Source organism: Drosophila simulans, chromosome 2R, assembly GCF_016746395.2.
Source record: "Drosophila simulans strain w501 chromosome 2R, Prin_Dsim_3.1, whole genome shotgun sequence".
Taxonomy (NCBI): domain Eukaryota; kingdom Metazoa; phylum Arthropoda; class Insecta; order Diptera; family Drosophilidae; genus Drosophila; species Drosophila simulans.
In genome coordinates this window covers 9,913,679-9,932,581 of record NC_052521.2, presented here as the reverse complement: position 1 = coordinate 9,932,581, position 18,903 = coordinate 9,913,679, and the positions used below count along the sequence as shown (strand labels likewise).

The 18,903-nt window shown below is 39.7% G+C and overlaps 1 protein-coding gene across 6 annotated transcripts; it reads right to left on the bottom strand.

The window, feature by feature from the left end:
- Positions 1-670: 670 nt before the first annotated feature.
- On the bottom strand, positions 671-18,876 carry LOC6734189 (amphiphysin). Of its 6 annotated transcripts, none has more exons than XM_039292139.2 (10): positions 18,378-18,876; positions 5,650-5,785; positions 5,398-5,588; positions 5,230-5,334; positions 4,998-5,168; positions 4,727-4,808; positions 4,541-4,663; positions 2,843-3,574; positions 2,002-2,144; positions 671-1,752 (listed from the first exon to the last, which is right to left on the bottom strand). In XM_039292139.2, exons 1-10 carry the CDS (start codon positions 18,444-18,446, stop codon positions 1,651-1,653), a joined length of 1,854 nt encoding a protein of 617 aa, XP_039148073.1. In that variant the 5' UTR covers positions 18,447-18,876; the 3' UTR covers positions 671-1,650. The 6 variants fall into 6 exon arrangements, with proteins under 6 accessions (XP_039148073.1, XP_039148074.1, XP_002081218.1 ...); XM_039292140.2 differs by having other exon boundaries at positions 2,843-3,514; XM_002081182.4 differs by having other exon boundaries at positions 671-1,731; positions 18,378-18,873.
- Between the last annotated feature and the right edge of the window lie 27 nt (positions 18,877-18,903).

The window sequence follows — 18,903 nt, the reverse complement described above, 5'->3', positions numbered from 1 at the left end:
TTGAACTAGTGGTGGCAAGACATCGATGTTGGAAAATATGCTATTAAATTAAATTCTTCATTGTATTACATAAGGAAGAGTTTTTTATTGCAGCAGAATAATTAATTGAAGTGGTTTAAATCAATTAAAAAGGAATATCCAAGCAGTTCAGTTTAATTTGAAAATATATTACTTTCGGTATTTTTTAGATGCCATACCTCAACACATGTCGGTGTTGCCATACCGAACTCTACACATGTGTGTCAAAACACATTCTTGGCATTTACGACGGCAACGCCTGACGTCCTTAAAAATAAGGATGGCAACGCCGTATATCCTTAGAAAAAGGATGGCAGCGCGCAGTATTCTCTAAATTTAGGATGGCAATGCCGATAGCCTTAGAATTACTGAAGTTGTTGTGGTTTTTTCATTCCCTGACAACAGCAACTACACTTACCACGGACATGCACTTTTATATTCGTTAAGCTGTGACCCGAACCATTGTCTATGATCGTAAGTTTTGAAGTCGGGAAAACTAACTATCTATATGTGTGAATTTCAGATATTGAGTATACGTAATGAGTTTTATAAATACCATCTAGAACTAAAAAAAAACTAAAATAGTTCAATTTTCAAGCACTTTCTATTATCGAAATCAAAAGACATTGCCCGCCAAATCAAAAGACTTGTATTATTTAATCTATGTTTTATTGGCTTTCTGTAAATTATTATCATTTGTTCAATATGTTCATGCGATAAATAAGTGTTTAAATTAATTAAATAAAATTAAAATAATAACTTTACAGTGTGTGCACAATTTAAACAATTATTTCGGGTTTCGTGTGATTTACAATCGAGTTAAATAAAATAAAAACATCGAATCGATCGGTTAGTGACTATTGGATTGTGTTCGCGTTATAAAGCTGTAGCTAGTTCGAGTCTCTCAAACGAAAAATTAAAAACCAAAGTACAAATTAAGATACACGTAATCGCTAAACGTTAATGTTGTTACTTCAAACAATTTCCAAAACTTCGGGGACCACAGAGGAATTACATCTGGCCTTTTTGCATCGCCCCAAATATACATTCAATTGACTATAAAAAACTCGTACTACATATTTGCAAAATTCACAAAATACAAAAGGTTCAGGCTGGCTATCTCCTCCGACTTTTGATATGTTTAACAATTACTCTGGCTCTCGAGTGATATGTTTTACATTTGTGGTTTGCCATTAACAAATTACAAATTAGATACGTTTTGTTCGCATTAATTATGAGCACAATAATAGGATTAACAAATAATATATGTATACGTAGGTTTATGCTTTAGGTTTTCTTGAAACTTAGAACTAAAAAATAATGTTTGAAACATTTTCAAAATATTCTCTCTCTCGTTCCTCATCTGCGTGTTCTTCTTTGTGTTAACAATAACAATTTTATGGTTGGAAGCACTGCCCTAACGAACAATCACTATAAATGGATTGCCAGTTCACGAATACATTTCACAAAACAAGAATTTATTAATTTGACAAAAACAAAAGCAGCGCTCACAAAGAAAATTTGGCCAAAAGTTTGTATTTGGATTTGGACCTCCGTTCGTAAAGATTTTTATGGTTGATCTGAAGTTGCTGATGGTTCGTTGCTAGCCCAGTTGCTCCCCAGTTCGTCGCTTCAGATGGGACGCGTGAAGTTGGCGGGGAAGAGTCCCTTCTCGTTGGTGCCCTCCTTCTGACCCATCAGCCAGCCCTCCTCCTGTAAGTTGGCAATAAAGAACTGAATTCAATATAGACAGGAAGTGCGGAGATCTGCATTTGGCGCGGAGGGGGAAACTAGCGCGTGCAAAGCTCGAGGGAGTGTGTATCTCCGGATTCCGAAGTCATACCCTTGCAAATGATAGTATCTAACAAGTTTAGTTTACTAAAATTAAGGGAATGATATATTCCATTAACATTGAAAGTAGTTTGAAGTTATATAATTACATCATTTGCAAAGGGTATACCAACCCAACCCAAACCACTTTACCTGATCCTCGGGATCGTCGTACTCAATAACGCGAATAAGGTCACCGATCTCGAAGCTCAGCTCATCCACATCCTCCTTGGCGTAGCCATAGGTGGCCTTCACCCGGTACAGAACTCCAGGCGGCAAGTCAGCAGTGTTGGCATCTGTTTAGAGAAAGAAAAGGTTTCTATCTTAAGATCCATTTGCAAGTTCTGGACACCGAAACCCTTAAAGACTCTTACGTCGTCACACAGTGTACATCGAAAGTTGCATAACCGAGTTTAGTAGACAAAGGCACGCAAAGAACAACGGAAACGCAATCCTGGCCAAAAGGGGTTAGTGGGTTTTAGCACTTTCTCAGGCTTTTACATTTTTGGGCTGTTAGTTTTGTTGTCGGTGGGGTGAGCAAGTTGGGCAAAAACCAACCAACGGATAAACGACTGAAGCAGCGAACGTGCAAGCAATGGTGGATTTATGGGTGATCATTATATAGATAGTTGTAGTTGTACGATAACCTACGTGTTGGCGTCCCGAATAAAGACAACATTAGTCCATACTATGGGTGGGTACTAAATGAGAAACGAAGATAGATGCACAGCCCGGGAAATGAGTTTGAGATCCTGCCATTGCCATTGTGGATGCGCCACGCAGCATGCCACACAATCGATTTACAATACAATACCAATACAGTAATCCTCAATTCGGTTTAAACAACAATCACACACACGAACTAAAGCTTAGATTACAGAAGATTAGACATTATCCTTCGGAGGATGTGAAGAGATAGTGTGGAAGAGACTACAGAGTGAGACATAGGAAGCGAGCTGGACACCCAGTGGACTCGTTTTTGAGGTTTACTCACCAGCGGGCACCTCGTAGATGCGTTCGTCGTCATCCTCGAACGGATTCTTATTAAGATTATTTACGCTGTGCCTATTAACTACTGGTACTGGTCTACCTTTCTGACTAGTGCCTGTGCTGGTCTTAGTATCTGTATTTGTATTTGTATCTGATATGGTTACTATATTATCGGTATCTGTTGATGTAACTGAGTGCTGGGTGACTGTTACTGTTTCTGTGGCTGTGACTGTTGTGTCATTACCTAGTTTCTTCTGCTTGTGCTCCTCGATGGAATTGCCATTGTTGGCCGCCGCCTCGGCAGCAGCTTCTGCATTGGATGTGGTGGATGGCAGTTCCTTGGGCTGTTTGCCACCTTCCTTGGCAATCGAGGGTTCATTGTTGTTGCCATTGATTTGGGCAGGTGTCGCTGGCGGGGCAGGTGTCACAGATGTTGCTACTGCTGCTGCTGCTGCAGCTGTTGCCGCTGCTCCCTCAGTTTCCGATGGCTTCACTGCTTCACTGACCACCGCCTTATCCTCCGTGGGCGATGTCTGCGTGGTTGTGGTTGCCTTGGCACTCGCATTCAGATCACTGAGCTCGGGACGCTCCACTGATTTGGTGGTTACCCCATTCTCGACGGGACTGCTGGGCGTGGCTGATACTAGTGCTGCTGCTGGGGATTCCGGGCGTGGTTCTGGTGTTGAAGAAACTGAATCAAATCGAGGCTCTTGCAGCGACGAGCTGGTGGATGTCGCTAATTGTTGTGTCGTTTCGCGTGTGTTTATTTATTTTGGTTTTTGTTTTATTTTATACGTTTTGATGTTGTTGATTGTCGAATGCATTTGTTTTGTTGCATCATTCAATTTGGTTTCGTATTGTTTTGTGGTTAGCATCATTCCAAACAAAAGATTAAATAAAATAAAAGAGAAAAGAACAAATCAAATAAAACTCAGGACATGCAAGTTAGGGCAAAGGAAAAACTCAATCAGAACTTTCAAAAAGCAACAAGAACATGCAACATTCCATTTGTTCGAGCAGTCAGTCGATAGCAACCTGGGATATCTCATCTACATGGCTTCCAATCTCGACTTTTAATTGTTTAAATAATAGAATAAGAGATTACAATAGTTAAAGGATCCCTTATGCAGTTAGATTAAAGCTAACCCAGATCGCCAGACCGCCGCCAACAATTTCGCTTTTATTTACAAACAAATTGTCTACAAATGGAATGTTTTCGCAATGCCAAAGATACTTTTGGTTAAAATTCAAAACGAATAGTTAGGAAAATTAGTTGCCAAACAAATAAATCAAAAAATGTCTTATAAATTGCCAAAAACTTGAGGGAAATAGAGCAATTTCCATTGGATATATACAGATTTTATGGTGCGAATATATAAGATATATTATGTTTAGTTGTATAAAGGTTCTAAATGTTGTGAATTATATTCAGCTCTTTTTATACAACACAATAAATCATAAATGTATATTTAAACTTTAATGGATTTTTATGAGATTGTTTGTTTATTATTTGTACAGTTTTGAGCAATTTATAATGATTATTTTTTGTTTGTTTAACCGGCCGTTAAGAAACGTAGAAAATCAAGAAAAAGCAAAGAAACATAAGATTTGATAAATAAATAAAAAAGTACTTAGGCTTCTCGGGGTAGAGATATATATATATATATGGAGATCGGATAATAAACCTTATAAAAGGACTTACGGCTGTTTGCCAAACTGGAGCCACCGTTTGTGGTTATTTGATTCTGATAGTTGCTGTTGATGTTGGCATTGTTTAACTTATTCACTGGCGACTGCACTGGGCTCGATGTCTTGATGGGATTGCCTGTGCAAAAGTAGAAACTATAGTTATTGTACATGCTTCGTAATTACAGGCTGGACTCCCTACTTGTTTGCTTGCGTAGCGTATTGGAGCCGCGCTGCGATTCTGTGGCCAATTTGTCGACGATTGCCTCCAGTTCCGAGTAAATCTGTCGTCGCAAAGATGAAAATAAGATTTGTCATTAGTGGGCATTTACATACAAAGCAACGCTTATTTGACATTGGTCTTAAAAACAGTGTGTTTGTATTTATAAGGAGTTTTAAAATCTCTTCAATCCTTTGATTATATGTTATAGCAATAGGATCTTATGGAGTTACTTAGTTAGTTCGAAACCCACCTTAGCCGTTTCGTTGTGGAACACTTGCTCTGTGGCGAAGAGTGTCTGCAAGTTGGTGACCAGAAACAGTATCCTAGAGTCATACAAGGCGGGTAGCTCGTCATGCAGTTCCGTGTTCAGGATTTCGTAGGTGCGCCTGGCTTCCTCCAGCTGCTCGCGTCCTTTGGTTAGCTAAAAAACCATAATCAATTACTTAGAAAATCGTTTACAATTACCAAATAAAAGTGCTTACTTTGACATCATCTTTGCGCTTGTTGGCATTGGCCTGCAGATTCTGGAAAGAGTGTCGTTGGCCATCGTAGTCAATCAGCTTTCGGTTGCGCTTCTCCACTTTTTTCTGAAAAATATTGAAGACATTGGGATGATTGAACTTCACATTCTGCATTTAGTCATAGGCCACCTTCATTTCGGGAAACTGTCCGGTGTATGTGTTGAGCGGAATGAGGACTTGATCCCCCAATTTGTGCGCAAAGTCCGCCCACAGACTTTCCGAGGCACCCGTTTGTGCTTGCAGGGCATCGTAACCGCTCCATTGTGGCTCGTAGATCTCGCAAACGGAATCCATCAGAGTCTTGGAGGCGGCTTGTGCGGCTATAGGAATTGGAGACATAAATCAGCTTGGATTTAACAGAATTCTAGGGTGAGAACTTACCGCGAACACATCTTATGTAGTTATTGAACTCCTTTTGTAATCTGTTGGCACTCGCCTGCTGGCGATTGAAGTTGTTCAGGTGATCGTCGAAGATTTCATCTGCAGTGCGATCGACTTTGCCCAAGTTTTGTAGAATCTGTTGGAAAATAAAAGCACTGATTAGTAAAAGGAATATACTCTAAATTGTTATACAGCTAAGCAAACACCTACGAAACGAATGAGTACACAAATTTGGAGTAATAAATGTTATTATTTCAATAGTTTATGTGCTGTACTTTGCTTTTTATTGCCGCTATAGACACTCCACACCTGGTGTTGCACTTTTTCGCCACACATCTGAATGAATTTCGAGTTCGTTTCGAGTTGTTTGTGTGGGCAGGGCAAGGTCGGTCAATAGCAGCATTTCAAAATCAACTATGTTTGGAATGTGGGCAGCGTTAAACTCGGCTTGAAATCACTCATTCATTGCACTCAACGGAACCGCAAATGGGCCAAAAGTTAGAAATAAAATAGAATTATTTGGCAATTGTTGGCGGCTGTTTCTTTGGTCTGTTTCTCGTTCTATGTTGGTGTCGGAAAATAGAAAAACTCGCTAAATCTGTTGGCACATGCGGATCTCCGCAATCTATCTTATCGCTGGCGAGGAATTGGGCTTATCCAATGTGTGTTCAAAATGCCGCTGTCAACGGCATTTGGGTTAAGAACGATGGTATACTTATTTCTTGCCTCCGGTCAATTTGTGGCACTTATCCGTGCCACACTTAATGGCTTTTCGACGACCAATTAAAGAGCAGAACAAAGTGCAAAGAGATGGGGAGCGTGTCGCACAGGAAATACTTTTGGGGGCAGGCTGCCTTGGATGGTGGCTGTGGAACACGTTGACAACGCAGCCTTGTAACCATTTTCATCATCGTCATTACAGAATGACACCCACGCCTCGAAACTCAGAGTGACTTGCTCTCGGCCATCTGTGCGTATACGCAACGTGCTAGCGGATAGCCGGCGATAAGCGGAGAATATACTCTATTTGCCGAGATTCAACAAATGCTGGCCAAATATTTGCAGCCTTAGCAGTCCTATCTGAGTTGGCCAAAAACAAAAAAAGAAGATAACAAGCTTGGCTAATTGAATTTTGCGCGCTACTCGGCAGATAAATAAATAGATATACCTGCAGTTATTTCTCAGGTGTTCATGTACATTTTAATAGATGCACGGCAAGAAATTTGCATACAAATTATAATTGATACAAAATAACAGGGCAACAGAAACATATTACATTTCATTAGTAACTTATTCGTAGTTACTATGTTTTTAAACTATTTTTAAACCAGTTAAAACTGTTTTTTTTGTGTGTATTCATATAACATTGTTACCGAGTCGGTCGGAAGTTTTGAATTGGACTTCCTCTGCGGGAACATTAGTGCCTTTTTTAAACCATTTTTTGACCGCTCGCTTAAGCCCCGTTATGAGCGATTGTCAAATGAGCCACGACATGTGGCACGCATACGGAATTAGCCAAGTCAAAACATGGAAAGAAACGAACAGCAAGAACATGGAATGCCCTTACACGAGCATATCTTATCGGCAAGGTATTTCACTCAGTTACGAGTGGTTTATAGACCAGTTGCCCGATGTTATGCTAATACCTAAAGTGCTAGCAATCTGTAGAATTAGATTTATGATGGTTAATCTTTTTGTGCGGCTCATGAGCCACTCAAAGTTCTTTCTTCGGCCAAGAGTATGTCGCACACATCCAGCAAGTGCAGCTCCACCGCATGAACCATTTAAGGCCAAAACACACACAAACACAAATGCTCAATACCTCAGGAAATATGGCTTAAACAACAAACTGGTTGGCCCCTCAAGACATTATAATGACCATTTTCGTAATTGAAACCAAGCGGTTGGTTTCTGGTTAAGGCCTTTGTTTACTTAACTTCCCTAGTTGGTTCGATCTGTGAGGCGCGAACTAAAGTGAGTCAGTCAGGTGTATAAAGCTAAAGATTGTCTTATTAAAAGTTATTATCAAACGGGCAGACTGTTAACCGAATAGATATTGTGATTCTTTTGTTGCCAAGGCTGGAGTTCTTATCAGTTTTTTGGGGGCTGAACTCAACAAGGACAGTTGTGGCTGGTCACTTCCGTTTTTGGGGATTCTTTCTAGTTTTATGTCGGCCATGTGTAATGCCTGTCACAGTTTGCGTCACCGAATTTTGTTCTTTTTCATTTTTCATTTGATGTGTATATATTTAGAGGCGCGTACATATAGTCTGTATGTGTGGAACGTCTGCCTCTGCAGATTTTGTCATTTATTTAAGAACTGACGTCGTTCTCGCCCGCCTTCTGTAGCTCTTTTTCCTCTCTCGATCTCTTGCCAAAAATCATATTTGTACGCCTAGACTTATCCATATATATATCTGTGTATTCCTATTTCGTCGGCAACCACCCATGCAACATGTGCGTTTAACTTTTCTACGCGGGGGATCCCGACCACAGCCCAAAAATGGGTCAAAAAAACTTAAAGTTGCGGCCAATAAACGTGTAACTACAAAAAGGTTATTCGGCTAATCCATGTTAGTCAGAGATTTAATACCATATGGTTGAACTTCCCACACAGAGTATAAAAGCGGTTTTCGTGATCAGGAATTGTGTAATTTTACAGACCAAATGTTAAGGTTTGTGGAACTCTGAAATTAAACATTCAATTATTCAACCCGATTTATTTTTAGTAAATTAGTAAATTTCTCCATTGGCTTTCTAACCGATATGTAAACATTTTTGTTGAGTGCACCCATTCAAAACCTGCAGTTAAACGTGGGCTAAGCTTTAGGTTAACTTTCGGTTAACCAGTTTGCCTGTCTGGCAAAAGAAGTATAAGAAATAAAGACCAGAAAAAGCAACAGCAACGACCTCGACCACACTGGAAAATGTCTCATTTTGGTGTGTTTTATGTGCAGATTTGGGCGTAGGATGTGGGTCGTAGGATGGCTGAAATGGATGACAACATCGCACAGCTGTTCGGGATGTGTTCGGAGCTGGGAATCAACTGCAATCTAATGAAATGAAATGAAACGGAACGTTCAGCGAAGTGCAAACAAACAAAAGTTAAGTGCACATCGGTGGGGGAAATGTGGGGCATGTTCGCTCGCATTTGGCCATAAGCAGACGTTGGCCCAGTTTGCAAGGAATGCACAGTGGCAGACAGTGGCAGTTGCAAGAAAGACCCACAATGGCGCGCAACAAGTCTAGTAAGCCAATTCGACACTTGTAATGCTCTACAATCATTACTTCATTTACTAATGGATAGGGGTTTAAAAACTTAGTACATTAAATTGGAGGATTTGAAAAACATATTCTTGTTTAAAGTTTTTATTAACTTACAAGCTTTATTCAAATATATTTATTTCATTCATAACTTGTTGATCTTGATTATAACGAATGAATAATGTTACTTTCTTCGTTGTTAAATCAAATATGATTTTTTACTAACAAAGATTGATTACACACGACGGCCCCACGTTGGGCGCCAATTCTGTAAAATTGCGTTACAAGTTCTACAAACTGTGCAAACTTTTTTTTATTTTTTTGTACAATAGATATGTTATTCTCCGACTTTCCAAAGTGAATAATCCCCATTTTTACCCTACATAAATCACCGACTAGAGAAGGTTTAAAACAAGTAAAAGAGGAGATATACAAGCTATATACATCCGAGTATTTACAAGTATCTAACCATGTATATATCTACATTGTCTACTTATACTGAGAACAAATAACAGACGCAGAACAATTGTGAAAAAACTTGTAGAAATTGGCATGAATAATGCGCCCGCCGGCGAAAAGCCAGAAAAGAGAAAGGGGGATAGCCGGCAGGAGGAGAAAAGGCCAGAGAAATGTGGAAATGTGCCATGACTTGGCTGGGAAACGAAAGAGGGGAAGTCTATGGATCAGTGTGCTCGAAGAAGACTTTTTATTCGAGCCAACTCGGAACCTCTTGCCTTGTGACAGTGTTGAGGACGCCCAGTTTAATGACACGCATCTACATATAGAAAGGTAGAATATTCAGAAAATAAATAAAACTATATAAAAAATCATAATATATAGTTTGTATAAAGTTGAACATAAGTATGCACTTCTATACTACATCTACTACTACTTCTATCAATTGACTAAAGTATTGTTTTCATTAAGAAAGTCAGTGTTCAGGTGAACACTGGCATTTGATTCCAGGTATTCGAGGCTTTATGTATCTGTGTTGGACAAGCCAAAGACCTAACCTATTACCACAAAAGTACATTTTTCTTTGCCCACTTTTTTCTGACTATTATCTGTGTCTTTTTTTTCCAACTTGTTGCCCCGTTTGGTTAGCGGTGCTTATTGAGTCGATGATGACAGCAAAAAATTATTTGTGGGCAGTAACCGGTTTTGGCACCTCGTCCAGACTACGACTATCCCCCCCTACAAAAAGTACACACAAACAACACCCCCGAGAGTCATGTGACAGAGAACTGACATATGGTTATGGTAATTGCGATTAATATTGACTTCAAATGGTTATTAAGCTCGCGTAAAGATTGAGATGAAAACGCAAATGGACGGACTCTTTTCATGCATACATGCATATGTAAATCGAATTCCGTTGCGCAACATCGATGAACGATATCAATACCATTCCCATTTTGCATAATCTTTGATTCGAGCTCTCATTTCTTGCTTATTTTGTTTCTTCCATCGCTTTCTTTGGTCAAATCGGCTCAGGCAAGTGGAAAGTGAAACTCGTTTGTACTCGTAGAAAGTTCGAATCGGCGAAAGAAGGGAGGAATCGGCGCCAGAAGAAGAGGCAGCCGTAGAAAACTAATATTTATCCCACATGCATGCACGGATCGGGGAATATGAGATGTTTCCAGAGCCAGTCTGCTAGTCTTGTCATGTGATTTATCAATTAGCATTAGCCATTGGCCACAACGTCTAAGAAAAGCCAGCGGCCTGGGCAAATTTCGCTGGATTCTAGTCAACTTGGGGAGTTGCTTGCTAATTAGCAGAGAAATCTTTCGCCAAACGAGTTTGGAAACAGCGAAGAGTTGGCACTCAAAAAAATGCATATTTCGGAGCTAAATAAATCAAACTTATTATAAAGTTTCCAAAACGTTATATCGTTATTCAGCTGGCTGATAAAAGTATCTGAGCCATGGCTGCAAGTTTCCATGATTCATTTTTCAATATTGTTATGAGATCTTATTGCAAAGTGAATAGATAATGAACGTTTATGTTAATTTACTTAATTGAGCCCGATTATAAAGACCTTTGTCTTGATCCCCAGCACTTTCATTTGGCACTGCATTTGAAATGAAAAACGTTTTCACTGAACCAAGCCAAACATTTGCTCTTGTTGTTATTTCGAAACAAATAGAAAATAGAAAACATGACGGGCTAATTGCAAGTGGAATACGAATGGGCTAAGTAAACAGAAAGAAGCGGTCAACTGAAATGAAAAGCCAAAAAGCGTTTTACAAAGTCAGCGGATTCCCCGGCATCAAAGTGAAAAGTTTTAACGAGCGCAAAACGAATATTGGTTAGATTCAATCGAATGCAATTAATAAGTGAATAAGTGAATAAGAGTCGGTCTTAACCGGATATTCAAGAGAGTGGCGGGGAAGTTTCGGTTTTGGGTGGATTGTCCGCCGGACAGGTTTTTATTAATTTTTATTTCATTATCGGTTTTATGCGATTATTAAGAAAGAAAAAGCTTCCGCTGAGCACGCATTCGGCGACAGTTATTTAAGCTCGACTTGGCCTCCGCTGTGTGTATCTCTCAGATACTCAGATACAATTATAGCTAGACAAAAGCCGCACAATAATTGTCGTTTCAGCAGCTTGCGAGATTATTGCATGGCGACAGGTTTTTTTGTTTGCGAATTGTTTTCAAGTGCTTTCGTTTGGCTGTGTGTGCATTACTATCTGCTTATGTAACGTCGAGAATTTTTCAACGATTTCGGTGATCACGTCTCGAAAGGTATATACCACGTGTATATCTTGAATAAATCATAGTCAGATACTGCTCTATTCGAAAAAAGAGTGTGATAATTCAGAAAATACTTAATTAGTCATATGGTTTCTTTATGAACTACAATATATCTCGATTTATCTTAGCAGCGGTGACCAATTCAGGTTAAAAACACAGCTAAAGATAACATTTGTGTACTTTAATGCCTGGCTAATATCAAATCGCAATTTTTAAGGGAGCCAACTTACTAAACATTTGCTACTGATCTTACTTCGACATCTTCTTTTCACCTTCAACTTTTTAGAAGAACCCCTTTTCGGTTACACAATTATGAGCGTATTTGTGATATATCCATGCTAATCGATCGCAAGATATCGAGAAAACCAAAAACACACATTCAGCATATCTCAGACAGCCGCAAATGTTCTCGTAACTCACAAATATTTGTGAACGCGGTCAAATCATGAGCGAATACTTAGCACTAGTATCTCCAAGTATCTCAGCCGCATGTAGTTGGTATCTTTATCTGGGAATCATTGTATCTTTCTGCCCGCCTCGTTTAGCATTGAAGCGCAAAGTGAACTCATTGAAGTGCCTACCATTAGAGATCATTGAAGAAAAACTCCACGTGATTTGCATAGACAAGCCCAAAAAAAAAATGTAGGTACTTTATGGCACGTGACGAATTACATGGATAGTGTGGGCAATCTTTAAACAGATCGTTAGCAAATCGTCGGCAAAATCACTGGGCTATGAAAATCGGGTCAAGAGCAATAGAAATGGAGTAAAATTCCCATAAAAAAAAATATCCATTCCGATTTGAGCTTTGCAAAATTTCCAGCATTTGCCCATTCAACTATTAAGTGCCCTTCAGTTCAATCTGATGTGAAATGTGTTTGTTGCATAACATGGTCACGGTTAAACCGCACTCTTTTTTTTTATCTCTATTTCAATTTGTGAATAAACTCCGAAGAATAGAGGAACCAAACAAAACGATTCGCTGATAAGAAGTATATATATATATAGAATGGTTAGAATTTCTGGGGTGTTGGGGTTGGCAAATTCCAATTCGTTACAGAACCACTGAAACGAGGGCTTATCAGGCCCCATTAAGTATTTTTTTTTTTTTTTTTTTGGTTCCATAATAGTCAAATCTCAACGATAAGGGTATGAGTTTTCAATTATTTTTGCCACAATCAATTGCGAATATCACGCATACGTCATGTTGATCAGACTTAAATTTGGAAACATCATAAAAGCGTAGGAAATTCATTTCTACTGATACGAAATAGATGAGTTGGGAAATTGAAATACAATGATTGGAAAACAGGAAAAAGTGGAATGAAAAGTTACAGTACGCATCAGTGGCGATTGACAATTTTTCCGAGCAATCTCTCAATCTTCCCTGCTCCTCGTTTCTACCCCTTTATCTCTACATTTTTACACACGTTTCGCAATTGCAAACTGTGCAAAAGTCAGTGAACTGCTTTTAATTACAAATCCACGCAGCTGGCCAGCAGTACATTATTACAAAGATATTTACAAAACGATGAAAAACTGAATTTTCCACTTGATCGAAGACGAAAAACGGCTACGGAGAAAATGCGCTCTGGAGATTTCCTAGCATTTCTAATACATTTTAAGTTTTCAGGCATTTTAAATGCCTAAAACTTTTCTCACATTAGTTTCGGAGATCAAACAAAAACAAATGGCGAATGCACTTGCCGTGCCCCAATTCAATTTCCATTTGCACATTCTGAAAACGTTTGTTTTCCACAGCGATTTCGTGCCAGCGCTTAATGCATTTTTCAAGAATCCAGTTGAAATTTGTACAATTAAAAACACGAATGGAACCGCAGAAATCTCTGGTTGCTAAATTATGCAACTGACATTGAAAAAGTCAAATGCATATAAACGCCCGCTGAAAAGCCAGTGTAAATCTCATTGAAATTAACTACTTGCCCCGACTGCAGGGGCACCTGCATCTCTTGCATTCGGAAATTGCATAAAACGCTTCCAGAGCGCTGGAAAATTGCTCATAACCTCGACCAGAGCGGCGGGAAATCATCTGCGAGTGCATTTGGTCAGAGGGGTGAGGTTAGAGGTGGGGAGGGGTGAAGGGGGGCGGTCTAACAATTGTCCCTGATTGGGCAATAGCAAAAAGTCGGCAATAGCTTTGGCTGCAAAAAATGGAAGCAAATGCGAAGGCTTCCAAACAAGCAGCACGAATGCGCCCCCTGCTGGCATAAAAATGAAATACTGCAGGTGCTACACAGAGAGAAAAAGCCAGTGCACTTTTATAAAACCAATATCAACGGAATTCAACTGAATTGAGTTATACTAGTGAATATATATTAAATCTATATGAAATATGAATATAATATATGAAATTTGAATATATATGAAATATGAAATATATATAAAATCTTTGAATACTGAACCCAGCAGATTTGCATATACATTGCAATTTCTCTCAGTGCAATCTAACAAGAGGGAATGCTATGGCGTTCGATGCAAATTTTGAACTATGCTAATTCCGATGCTAATGCCCAAAACACAGACACACCAACATCGGATTCATTTGAGCGTAACAAGCGAGTGAAAAAAAAAATCCCAAAATGAGAACGAAACAATTAAGCTGCAAAGCAACCAATATTTGCGTAACATAGCAGTATTTCCCACTTTTTTTCGGGCGATAAAAAGAAAGTTTTCCCATCTAAAACTGTATGGGGCGTCAACTGCATTTGCATTCGCATTAATATTTAAATTTATAAATTATATTCCACTGATTGAGTAAGCTGAGACGCAGTTAGGGTCCGGCAAACCGGTTTTGCAATCCACCCAAAACAACGCTGGATAATAAAAGCAATTATTATAACAAGTTAACTAACCGACAACACTTTCGCAGTATGAGCAGTGGGTTCCCATGCCTTGGCAGTCGCCTTATTTTTTATATTTTTTCAGATTTTTCCCCTTTTTTTATATTTTTTTCTATTTTTTACTGCACCTCAAAGTAGAACAACAGCCGCAGCATTAGCAAATCGCGTGCTCTGTATCTGCGTTGGGATCTGTTTTCCGATCTACTGCCTTTTGTTCTAGCTTTCCCCTCTGGGCTTTCCCCATTTTCCCTACCCATTTCCGCAAGTGCACAGTTGAATTAAATCGGATACCTTATTTTTTCCCCTCTGACACAGTCGCCAGATACGATGCTCATGTATTATGTGCACAGGCAGATGCGACATACGTCTTTGCCAGCCACTTGGAGCCACTTGGGGCACGAATTTGGAGCAACAGTTGAGGGTCAGACAGGTAGACAAACACACTGCTCTCCGGGATTAGCTGTAGCCACTTTTAAATGGAGAAACTTAATAGAAACTTATACAACTTGCTGGCGTTTAGTTATATTATAAACAATTAGATAAACTCAGTAAATCAGAAAAATAGTACATACATTGACTCACTCATTAGTACGAAAAAAGGGTTTATAATTCGGGGAATAAGCAAAAAATTCTACAAAATTAAGAACTCTATAAACTTGTGCTCTTGAGTGGGCAAGGTGAGACCCATTCAGAATATGAAGTTCCAGCTCGATTTTTGATTATCAAATCGAATCGATGGCGAAGAGTGTGTGCTGAGTGAGTGAGCTAATAAAGAATTACGCATACGACCTGTGGCCGTGTGATTTTCGAGTGCACATGTGTGCGTTTTTGGACTCGAGTGCTCAAATCGACAGTAATTGACCTTGCGTCTTTTCACGCGCCACACATTTTCCAAAAGTTTGTTTTCGTTTTTCTTCAGCTTTCTGCTTGTGTTTGTAGTTTTTCTTCTTTTTTCCTTTTCAACAAACTGGCAGCTGTAAATAGAACTTTTTGGGGGTTTTGCGTTAGTGGCAGTTGAATGACTAACACTTGAACTTCACACTCGCCAAATGAAGTACGTTATCATTCTGCTCAAACATAACGAACTGCACAATTGTGCAGTAATGAGCCAAAGTGAGACGCTGTGAAGTAATTCCAATTGTTATGCAATCAAAAAGTGACACAAAGACTCAGCTCCTCCGTACGTTTCCTTTACTTTCATGCACGATTGTTGGCAATTTCAATAATTGAGCACTCTTTTCTATAATAACCTGCGCTGTGTATAAACTCATAACAATCACATCTGTCGCATTGTATCTGTATCTTTATTGAGTATTTCTGACTTTTAGATTGCTTCACGCTCGATTAATAGAGCTATTGAAGTAGCAGCTATCTGTGGTCAGTACTTTTGAAAACGCCCCCTTGGATAAAAGGGGCGTTAGGCCAGACTGCACTTAACTACGTATATATATATACATATATATGTATAATGTGATATATAATACAACCCCTCGAAAGTCTCAAAGTGCAGTGTCAGACATTCACGTCAACTATATGTAAACATGGCTTTTTCTGTTGTTATTTTCGGCTCTTTAAGTCAGCCGCCAAATGTTTCCACGTATCTGATAGGTCTTCATTTGTTGGTTTTGAATTTCTATCCCTCTGGGGTTAATAAGAACTTGTTTGTTCGCGAAAACCGATACCAAATTGATTGTGTATTGATGGGATCAGCATTAAAATGCTTAGTTTAAGGATTTTTTGCACAATTACTGGAAAGGAAACCAAAGAACTGGTGGGAAAACTTTATACATTATGATGTAGCAAATAAAAACGAATCAAATGGTTATATTAGTTCTTTCTAGTTAACTTCCCCGGACTTTTAGGCCCCAATTGTCTATATTTATCAGCTAAGAATTCAAGTGATTACAATTAACAGCGAATTTCGCATTGATTTTGAACTGCGGACAAGCGAGGTGTATAAATAAAAACCCAAAAACAGTTGACATTTCGTCGGCATGCAACAAGAAGTTCAATAAGCAACAGGCAAGTTTGGATCGACACTACTGCCAATAAAATGTCAATCGGTGCTGATGCACTGCATCGAGCCGAATCGCGGGGCAAATGGCCGCAGGGGAAAGCACATTTTGGCAGCTGTTGTGCGGTGCCGCATAAAAATAGACAAATGGCCAGGGAGCGAGAAGAAAAGCGAGAAAAGCGGCGCGGGCGAAATGCCGTGTGCCTTCCCCATTGCTCCTCCCATTCGGCAAATAGAAAACTTAGCTAAACTAAAAGCCAAAGTGTGCGTAGAGTTATAAAACAAAAGCCCAATGCCCAGCACACACACACAACACACGCATTCAGTAGATTCGAAAAAGAGCGAGTTCTATTTAAAGATTGACTACTGCCAGGAAGAGCGACGGCGACATTTTCACGCGACTGACTGGGCCGGGGGAAAATTCAACGCACCTCAAATAAAAATGTATCTAGGCATCCGCAAGATGCTGTGTGTGTGTGCAGATGACAAGTTTTCTCTGCCGCCGAGAAGCTCGATGTGAAAAATCACAAGCAGAAATTTCGAAAATTGAGCACACGCCATGCGAAATAATAAAGCTATGTGAATTCCGCCCAGAGAACGAAATTTGTTAAAAATACATTTCAAATTTCTAGAGGGAAAATTATGAAATAAACTAGACCAGAGAGCCGGGCGAAAATCAAGCGAACTGGGAAGTTAACTGGGTCTATACTCGATACCTATGTATATGGAAGATCTTCCTACTTAAGCCCAAAACCATTTCACAGTGACATTTGGTTGAGGAATTTTGGTGCTACCAAGTTTAATGACCAACACACGCGAGCATCGGGTCGCATCCCAAAAAAAAAAAATAAAAGAGCTGAAATACCAACGAACTTTAGAAATCGGTCCCAAATGCCAACTCACACGGATATATGTACATAGAAATCAATAGCTCTGGCTGAGATTACAGCACTTCTGGCCGAAGCGCCGAGCCACTCTGGAGATCTTGGAATGCGCCCGACCAAGCGGAGTAAAATGTGAAGTGGAGGCATCTCTAAACCCGTTTTGGGTCAGCTTTTACACGTTGTTTGGGCCGCTTCATTGACATTTCGCCTGGCATCGAACGCAGGAAAAACAACAAAATACGACCAAAATACAACAATAAACAACGACAATAATGTTAATAAGACAACAACACAACTTTCACTTGTACGCATCGGCGGAAAGATGAAAAACATTCAAAACTCCAACAGACGCATCTCATGAATGGGCAAGATGAAAAGCATCGGAGTAGCTGGGATTGGCTTAAAACCGCGACAGGTGTCGCACACATTCTCCACGTCTTCTGGGTGATTTACTCAAGGGAAATCTTTGTGGGAAGCGCACACTCTTGACTAAATTTCTACCTCAAAGTAACTTGTTGCAATTTGTCAAGGTTTATAGTTTATTAAAAGAGACAGTACTTTTTGGCTAAACAGGTGTAAGACTTTCAATTGCTCAATGTGCTTCAATGTACATAATATAATTTTGCCTTATATATTCCATTTCCATAAGCTCTTATCATTGCAGAATGTACTGAGAACAACCTCAAACTGTTTTAAATATATGTTTTAAATTATAAAATCCGATTTCGTGTATAAAAGGACTGAAGTAATCCCGTGATAACTGGAAATTGAAGGACTTGGGCAGGAGCAGGTGGTGACCCAGCTGGAGAACTAGGACAGGGCCACGACTTCGACTGGAAGGGATTTGTTAGCGAGGTGAAGGGGGTGGCGGTGCACTGGTGGTGGGTTTTATGACCTTCCCGTGGTGTGGCGTGGGCGTTGCAAAGTGCAACTGAAGTCGAACTCACCTTCTCCTTGGCACGTCCAGCGTGTTTTTGAACAGATTTGGCCAGCATGATGCCTTTATTTTCGGTCATTCAGCGATGTGTTTAGCTGCGGATTGCTATTTTTGATATTATGTTATCTTTGTAGATAGATATGCACTTTTGCCTTCGCTAGTAATTGGCACAACTGGAAAAAGCACAGTTTTCCGTTTGCGGGAAACTTTAAATGCACGATAAACAACCGAGTGTGTTGTGTTTATGTTTCAAAAACAAACTAAACAATATCGGCCCCACACACTTGTTAACGGTATTATGTATATTATTTTACGGCCCCGATATTTTTTTGGCAATGCGACTTCTGCGGGCGCGTCGAATTCGCTCGGAATATTCAAAACAAATGGCACAAGTAGTCGACGGACGAACGGAGAAGAAAAGGCGACGAATGTGCGTGGAAGACGACGGTGATAAACGAGAGAACGCGACTTCAGCTGCGGCAGAGCATGCAGTGTGACTGTGCGAGCGAAATACCATCGCACTAGAAACCCGATGC